The sequence below is a fragment of the Etheostoma spectabile genome, chromosome 10, assembly GCF_008692095.1.
Source record: "Etheostoma spectabile isolate EspeVRDwgs_2016 chromosome 10, UIUC_Espe_1.0, whole genome shotgun sequence".
In the NCBI taxonomy this organism is placed as follows: domain Eukaryota; kingdom Metazoa; phylum Chordata; class Actinopteri; order Perciformes; family Percidae; genus Etheostoma; species Etheostoma spectabile.
In genome coordinates this window covers 2,363,120-2,372,017 of record NC_045742.1, presented here as the reverse complement: position 1 = coordinate 2,372,017, position 8,898 = coordinate 2,363,120, and the positions used below count along the sequence as shown (strand labels likewise).

The window sequence follows — 8,898 nt, the reverse complement described above, 5'->3', positions numbered from 1 at the left end:
TGACACCGACATCACGCAAGGGCGGCCGTTTACCAACGATTCACTTTATTTATGAGTTGCCATAAATGATAGTGTACGTTTTTTTTGGTTTTGTTTTTTATTGTCTTACAATTTAAATTTTTTATGGTTTATGATGTTATGTGATTTATTGCCGCATTTTCAAGTGAGTTGTAAGGACCTTAGGAAGAATAGCACGTGGAATGCAGGAACTAGAGGTCGCCCCTTCTTTTAGTATATTTAAGAAGTTTGTATAATTACGACCAGCGGCCAATTAACAACCTTTTGATCAACTTCAAAAATCAGATGTAAAGAAGTGTTTCTATAACCAACACTGGTGTGGCTTGCACTAAAATACAGTCTATTTTTTTAAGCTGCACCAACCAAATTGCTTCCTGTAGGCTGCCACGCAGACTTCCATTCATCAATCTGACTGCAAGTTGTTAGTGAAATCAGATTACAGCAGACCATGAAAATGCTTTAACTACTACCTTCCTCTCATAGTATAATCCGGTTATGTGCATGTAAAAACACGGAGGTCAGATGTACCTTTTTTTCCTATCCCTCTTGTTGAGATGGTGCAGGGCGACACAGGCACAAAGTCGACGCTTTGGAGACGAAGATGCCGACTTCTCCAAATCATTGTCACTCTAAGAACACACATGATTGCCAACCACATTGGTGCCGAGTCATACCACAGTACAGGTGTTGAAGTAGTAAAAAAAAAAAAAAAAAAAAAAAAAAAAAATCAATAAATATTGTGTCGAGTATTATACTACCAACTCAGTCTGACCTTGAAGGACTGGTGCCCTGATAACTCCAGATGTGTTCACTATTAATCTGGCATGTTTGTGTTTTGTCCACTCCACAGAGATCGAGAGGACAACAATGGCCCAGGGCCCAACATGCAGCGGGGGCAAAACCGAGCTAACTTCCAAGGATTCTAACAGCACATATCAACACGGATGGGATTGGACAATCTGTAATGAAGTTTACCAGACTCGGCTTTCTTCCCAGGACTGGCTCATTTGCATGGCAGCTTGAACCTCCCTGTGAATAAACAGAAAAAAGGAATAAGTTGATGCGTGTCAGCCTTTTACCTACACAAAGTAAGAGTTCAGCAGATCTCCTTATCCACACTGCATTCACAAACGCACAGCTTACCGCTCATGGGCAGTTTCTCTGTTCATCACATCCACACCCCCTCCTGCGAAGCACACAAGCGTTAATGATTAGCTTAGTTTTCCAAATACACATTTTCTTCCAACAGATTTTGTAATTTAACAACTAGACTGCCATTACAGTCGGGCCTAATATTCTAACTGAAAAGGTACAGCCCTAAAAAGGTGACATAGTGCACTTTAGATGCTTTTATATAGACCTTATTGGTCCCCTAATACTGTATCTGAAGTCTCTTTTATATAGACCTTAGTGGTCCCCTACTGTATCTGAAGTCTCTTTATATAGACCTTATGTGGTCCCCTAATACTGTATCTGAAGTCTCCTTTTATATAGTACCTTAGTGTCCCCTATACTGTATCTGAGTCTCTTTTACATATACCTTAGTGTCCCCTATACTGTATCTGAAGTCTCTTTATAGACCTTAGTGGTCCCCTATACTGTATCTGAAGTCTCTTTTACATAACCTTTTGGTCCCCTAATACTGTATCTGAGTCTCTTTTACATAGACCTTAGTGGTCCCCTAATACTGTATCTGAAGTCTCTTTTACATAGACCTTAGTGTCCCCTAATACTGTATCTGAAGTCTCTTATATATAGACCTTAGTGGTCCCCTATACTGTATCTGAAGTCTCTTTTACATAGACCTTAGTGTCCCCTAATACTGTATCTGAATCTCTTTTACAAGACCTTAGTGTCCCCTAATACTGTATCTGAAGTCTCTTTACATAGACCTTAGTGGTCCCTAATACTGTATCTGAAGTCTCTTTTACTAGACCTTATGGTCCCCTAATACTGTATCGAAGTCTCTTTTATATAGACCTTAGTGGTCCCCTAATACTGTATCTGAGTCTCTTTACATAGACCTTAGTGTCCCCTATACTGATCTGAAGTCTCTTTTATATAGACCTTAGTGGTCCCCTATACTGATCGAAGTCTCTTTTACATAGACCTATGGTCCCCTAATACTGTATCTGAAGTCTCTTTTATATAGACCTTAGTGGTCCCCAATCTGTATCTGAGTCTGTAATTGAAATTCACCTTGGTGCAGAATCCCAGCCACTAGAGCCAGTCCCCACAATAGCTCTCTTTAGTATTTGCCATTTCTGAGTCTGTAGCCATCGGGGCGGAGGGAGGGGGGGGCAAGTCAGTTGGTCAGTTTCTTCTCTCTAGCAGAGAAAGAAGTAACCTTGCTCCTTATGACCTCCTAAGGGGCAGGTTCCAGATCGACCCTCGAGCTTTCATTTTCTCAAAAGGCAGAGCAAGATACCGAGGGCTCGGTTGACACCTATCTCCATTTCTAGCCACTGAGGGACCATAGGCAGGCTGGGGAACGCATATTAATATTAAAAAAACCCTCAATGTGAAATGGTCTGCCATGGGACGTTTAATGCCATTTCAAAAGCTAAAACTGAACAGTTTTTCATGTCGCTTATGGAGATTAAATTTAGCCAAGATTACATCAGATAACATCTAGTTAAGAAAGTTATGCTGGCTAGGCTTTGCTTCATTTTAGTTAAACTATTGGCATAAGAAAATGTGCATCTATTGTTTCTCATGTGATAATCATGATTATCTGTGACCTTGTGGAAAACACACAACCCCTGAGGAAGGGCATGCGGAGGAGACTTCAAGTCGATCAGGAAACAGTGTTTCTCTTTGTTTGATATTACGTGTACTCCCTTTTCATTCTAAAAAACACTGTTGTGAACAATCTTCAGCCATTTTTGGACTTATGCTGCAGTGCTGTAAACTGACTGCACTTGCTGCAAGTAAACTTTTAAACAGAACTCCGGATTTTGTCCATTCTTTGATAAATATTTGCCCAACACCTAATTCTGTTCGAGTCCGATACTACCAATTGATCAACTCTGGAAGATCGATGGCCCTGTGGACTCCAAAAGTGTTTCTCTTGCATGTTCTTAGACACCATCACACCCTATGGCTTGAGAGGGAGACAGTGGTCTGACTGCTCCTTTTCACTTCCAAACATGTCAAAACAACACTTCCTCTTCTTACTTGTTTTATCTGATGAAGTCTGGAGCTGGGGATGCGAACAGTGATGAAGGGACCTGTGAAGGCGGATGTATTTGGAGAAGAGAACATTCAATACAGAATATGCAGACACAGATTACTTGAATAAGCATGTGTTTTAGCTATGTACCATGTTGGGCCTGTTGACAACTGTGGTGCTATTTCTCCGGCTACGCAGGACCTCTCTCTGGAACACCTGGGAGTTATCACTGATGACAAATTAACAGCCAACCATGGATCATGTTCTTCTACCCATGAGGCGATTGTAATGTAGTTAATTCAATTTGTATCACGGACAACACATTCACTTAAATATTAGCAGTAAGTGTTCATGTTGTATAAACCTTAAGCCATTTATCATGGGTGCACTGTTGGATCTTCTCAATGTCCATCGCCCTGAGCTAACGAAGATGGTATTTCCAGATCCAGCTCCATCTTTTCTGTGGCAAGACTCCTGAATTGTTCATTTTGCTAGCTAACGCTGCCCCGCCACTATTCATAAACTTAAAATGGCTACACTCAGTTGTGTTACATTGTTGCTGCTCCCAAACTTGCTGACTTTACATGTCAAAGAAACATCATCAATCAGCAACGAAGCTGACGTTAGACACCTAGCTGCTAACGAAATGTAACGTTGAACCCACTGCAACCCGCAAGGCCCCGTCGCCTGTATAACTTTGGTGTTAAAGCTATTTAACCTGGCTGTTAATCATAACAACGCTATTACATAATTGCTCATATCATGACTGGCATGGCTGAATGGCATGTGCTATTACCAACTGTCCTGGTGGTGGTTAGCATGCCATGCTACATTCCGCACAATGCCCTGTACACTGCAGGCTACCGACCCTTTTGCTGGTGCAGGGCACAGTGCTACGTGACGACTGAAACGCTACTATGCTTAGCTAGCACAGCATGCTAGCGCGTAAATTAACTAACTATCGGTAGCCATGACCACTGTTAACTTTAAGTGCAAAACAAATAGATTATGATGTAGTTGACGTTAACCTAACGACGCTGGCGTTAAGTGATTCTCATAACGCGAGTCTACCTTCTAGCTAATTCAAGCCAGTGTTGTTAGGCTCCTCGCTAGCTAACTAGGTTCGGCCACAGCTAGCAGCCTAGTTATCTACCCTGCTATGCTAACTAGCTATTAGCAGTAACGCCGATAGCCACAATGCTATGTCCACAGGGGTTGGGTCAACATTTCACAAACTAAATGGTCCTGTCCTTTACCTGGTAGCGTTTACGGCTCACAGAAGAAACTACAACAGTGTCTATTGGAAATGGTACTCGCTCTACAAATTCGTTTTCGTTTCTCTCGCTGGACGCCGCAAGAATAAACCAGATCCCAGATGATCAGAGCTAGGTTAGCTACTGCTAGCCCGCAAACTTCACGCCCCTTTTAACGTTAACAGCAGCCCTATCCAATGAAACTGCCTCATTTACCGGTATGTTCAGGCGGGATTGTGGCGAGCCTCATCCTCCAATTTGCCGGACTATGCAGATTAAGTGGGAGGATAGAAGTGTGATTGTTTCTGGCAGATTTTCTGTTTCCATGAGTTTTTACAGCACCATCACGCTACTGTTTTATTGTCACACACTTTATTGCCTTGCACTTTTGGTGTATTTTTTTTTGCAGATAAACCTACTCAGTGAATTTAAAACATAAAAAAGTTTGATGTTTTCATCAATAACGATATAAATGAATGATCAATCATTTATTTAAATTCAAAATTACATTTTCATTCTTTGATTTGCAAATCATCCAGGCTCTATCAGTATAAAATAATAATACACAGGTCACAATTGGACACTAAGTGAGAAAAACGGATTTGTCTTAATAAATATTCTTAATTTAGAAAATTTGCCTTCAGCAGGTATTTATTTCAGTCAATTGTAACCTTTTCTTCTTAGAAAGCTGGGGTTTTGTTAACGTCACAAATACTATAGTGCACACTAAACACTTTTTTTAAATCTCGCATCACCCCTGCATTCCCAAGTATTTACACCATCAATTGGCCACTAACTATTTTAACTTCTGTTATTTGTTGTCATATAGTATATACATCTTTGTAGTGAAATACCTAGTCACATGTTGGTGTGAACATTTAATTGCTGGTATTGCAAGTTTAGTTTTGGCACTGGTTTACAATGCCCAGGGCAATTTTATATACAAGATTGAATTGAAAAACCAAAAAAATCATGTAGTTCAATCAGGATTGAATCACTTGTACCGTCAGCATATTGTATCAATTGAACATTTACCTGTAAACTATACATATTTTCCAGCTAAGTGGACATAAGACAAGGCATACATGCATCCATTTCTTTGTGAACAAAAGACAAGTTTCATGAACCATAAATAAAGGATATTTTTATCTTCAGTAAATCTATGTGTTCAATTAGGGACGAAGTCAGCGTTTGTGTTACTTTTCTACACACTCTATGTGAAACATCTTCTCACACACACCTCAGAACAAACATGTGTCTGTGTCCCAAAATGTACATATACCTTTAGATATTAAGAAAATGCAATGTCATCCTTAAGGTAAAGTTGATTACAATTACAGAATTACAATAAATAATTATTTCATTTCATTGGAGGGTGCCAATGTTGTAAATCTTAATTTGGCACAACAGTGATATTGTACTTAAAGCTAGCAGCATTGCTCTGAATCAATTAATCCACTGCATAAAAAATAATTATGATTTGTGGGGGGGGGGCAAAGAAGCATTATACAATACAGATTCTGGGTGCAGCCGGCTCCATGCTGTTTAACCCAGACGTGTTACTAGCTAAGCAATCATTTTCTCAAAAGTTTGTTGTTGTCGTGGATAAACAGGCAATGCAACGGTCAAGATTATCACTCCAACAGTGTCAGGGCCCTGAGCGGCTGAGTATTTTTATGACACAAATATGAAGTATTAAAATTAAAATTCAAAAGGACAGCAAAGGGAGGGTATAACCATACATCAAAGGTTTTGATGTGCTCTTCATGCCTTGTACTTCTCCTTCCCCGTTTCACTAATGACGCAGATATGCTGAAACAGAAAAGGATCGGTGAGTGTGCATACTATCGATTCACATGGTTGTTCTCCTGGTCATTCCTTCATTAACACAGTGACACCCTAGTTTTCAAACTCTAATAAGCCGAAACATAAGCTTACTTCAATCAGGTTTCTTTACTCCATCTCACATACTTACATTCAGATCTCTAAAGTCTCGTTGTAGTCTAGTGCGATCCCACCACAAATTTGTCAGGCACCTCGAATCCTACAACTGAAAGACACAGGGGAATAAATCAGTTCCTCGTCTTTGTTGTGATACACTGAAATTAAGGTATGCAGAGCATACAGTACATAAGTGTTTTCCCTAGCATTGTGGTTGACTTAGGTGCGAGTATTTGGCGAGGGTTTAGACGTCCTTCTTTTAAGAAAATGTTAGTTTTCCAATAAATTAAAAAGCAATTTCCTATACATTTGTGTCTGTGGGTTTTTTGCGTCTTTTTGTAGTCGTGTACGTTCTTTTTTGGGCCATTTCTGTTTTCTTTAGGTTGTTTTGGTCACTTTGTGGTATTTGGCATCATTTTTGTAGTAAAATGTTAGTTTTTTGTGTCTTTTTTCCCCCTCATGAATTTTGGACTGTTATCACAATATGTGTCTTAAACGTGAAAAGCTAGAGCGGGTAATAAATACACAACACTCAAAAAGCCAACTACAATCACAGATCTGGTCTGCCCAAACGGCACAGTGGCTTCACCTAACCTTATAATGCAAGGAAAACCCTGCATTATACTACAAATACCTTTCATTATAGTCTAAAATTAAAAAAACACATTTGTCTGGACTCACAAGTCTGGTCGATAGCCAACACTTCTTGGCGTTCTCTTCACCACAACTGAGGACAGAACCACCACAATCTTTGTCACGTAACATAAAAACATTATCACAAGATTCCACAGGAAGGAAAATCTGATTTTGAAAGGATCAGCTTTACCTTGCTACTTTAACCATTTTGGGGTTGTACTGTTGGAGAAGTGCAATAATGTCTGCATTGTCTTCCCAGTGTCGATGATATCCTGGTAAAACACGCATGAGAGAAGCTCAGATTAGCGGTCTTGGAATAGAAAGCGGACGACTTTATTACATAGAAAACATTAGTACATCCTCCCACAATCAGGACATCTGCGTAAAAACACAAGAAGAATGAAATTAATGAAGTAAAAAACAGCGGAGAGGATACATTTTACTGTGAATGCTCGAAGGAATGTGACGCGAGTCTAGGGGCCATCCACAGAACGCCTTTTGGTGTAAACGCATATGTTTTGCATCGTATGGCCGATCGCCCCCCCCCCCTTGCCTGTCTTCAAGCTATCCTGTTGATTAAAGGCCATAAAAAGCCCCCAAAATTAATCTAAATCTACTAAAAGAATCAGGTTATTGCCTTAATCAGTCTTTAATGTAGTCTGTCTTGTTTTTTGCTCTCTTGCGAGCAGCAGTGTTTCTCTCCCTCACTGCAAATCCTCGTGAGCAGCAACGGCCTAACACCCAGCCCAGTACCCAGCCCAACACGCCGCTTCAGGTGAGCCACTCTTGGGAGAAATGACTGCAGTTATTAGCTTTTATAATCTACTAATGTTACTTTTGCTCCTGTTGTAAATCAAAAGCCTGAGAGTTTCCTGTGAGCTTACAGCTGCTCCCAGTTTGACTCTAATGGCATCAAATGAGTTTCCTTTGTAGAATAAAAGACTTTCTATGCACTTTATTACTATTTTATTGCTTGTATGTTTCTGAGTGACAGATTTTGTACAGATGCATGTGTAACTGCTCGTGTGGTTCCATTTCAAAATCCACTGGTTTGACAAAATGTGTTTTGTGTGCTTCTTAGCCGACGGAGTCAAAGCCCAATCAACTGCATCAGAGCCAGCATACTCGGGCCAATGAAACGCAAAGGTAGGTGTTCAACACGCCGGAAATTTCAAAATGCTTTGAGAATACTTTTTCTCATATCTTTTTAAATTCTTAATTCATGGATAGGTGTGGCCTTATTGTTCAGACTAAAGGTTTAAGGACTCTAATGGTTCACTTGATTCTGTTTTAGATTTGATCACATTCTATGTGTAACTCTTAAATGTCACTATTGGAGTGCTGTTAATTGTCATGTATGCCAACTCGGATTCTGATTGCAATAAAACACTGCAGCAACCACAGACAGTGTATTGAGATTCCTAAACGTCAGGGTCCCTTTACTCGGCAGGCGAGATGGAGACGGAGAGTCAGCCGAAGAGGCTCTTCCAGGGTACCACCACCATGCTGTCCTCCGATGTCTCCAGCCTGTCAGAGCTCAGTTCCTGGTAAGACTTGGGGGATCAACAACAAAATGTCAGAACAACCGTTCAAAAGCACACAGTTTAGGTAAGGATTCAGCCAACGGGTTCAGGTGAATGAAGCTCCGGGAAGAGAGTGGATTATCATGATCTGTTAAAAAAAAAATAATAATAATAATACAAATAAACACAGGTTCGGGGGGCAGTAGCTCAGTCTGTAGGGAGTTGGATAGGGAACCGGAGGGCCGCAGGTTCAAGTCCCCATACGGACCAAAGTACAGAGTGTGGATTGGTAGCTGAAGAGATGCCAGTTCACCTCCTGGGCACTGCCAGGTGCTCTTGAGCAAGGCACCGTACC

The 8,898-nt window shown here is 40.5% G+C and overlaps 1 protein-coding gene and 2 long non-coding RNA genes across 3 annotated transcripts in view; 2 read left to right on the top strand and 1 right to left on the bottom strand.

Moving 5' to 3' along the window:
* Window positions 1-8,898, top strand: part of LOC116697215 (uncharacterized) — a 142,360-nt gene that overhangs the window by 72,870 nt on the left and 60,592 nt on the right. The window lies entirely within an intron of this gene.
* pabir2 (PABIR family member 2) overlaps window positions 1-8,898 on the top strand; it is a gene marked incomplete in the record, with an annotated part of 17,327 nt that overhangs the window by 3,950 nt on the left and 4,479 nt on the right. Inside the window, 3 exon segments of the mRNA XM_032528519.1 lie at window positions 7,710-7,795; window positions 8,102-8,166; window positions 8,471-8,567. Coding sequence (XP_032384410.1) covers window positions 7,710-7,795; window positions 8,102-8,166; window positions 8,471-8,567 — 248 coding nt within the window.
* Window positions 10-3,595, bottom strand: LOC116697214 (uncharacterized). Its single transcript, XR_004333965.1, has 6 exons — window positions 3,555-3,595; window positions 3,341-3,419; window positions 3,196-3,248; window positions 1,162-1,204; window positions 994-1,047; window positions 10-647 (listed from the first exon to the last, which is right to left on the bottom strand). It is a non-coding gene; the product is annotated as an uncharacterized LOC116697214 (long non-coding RNA).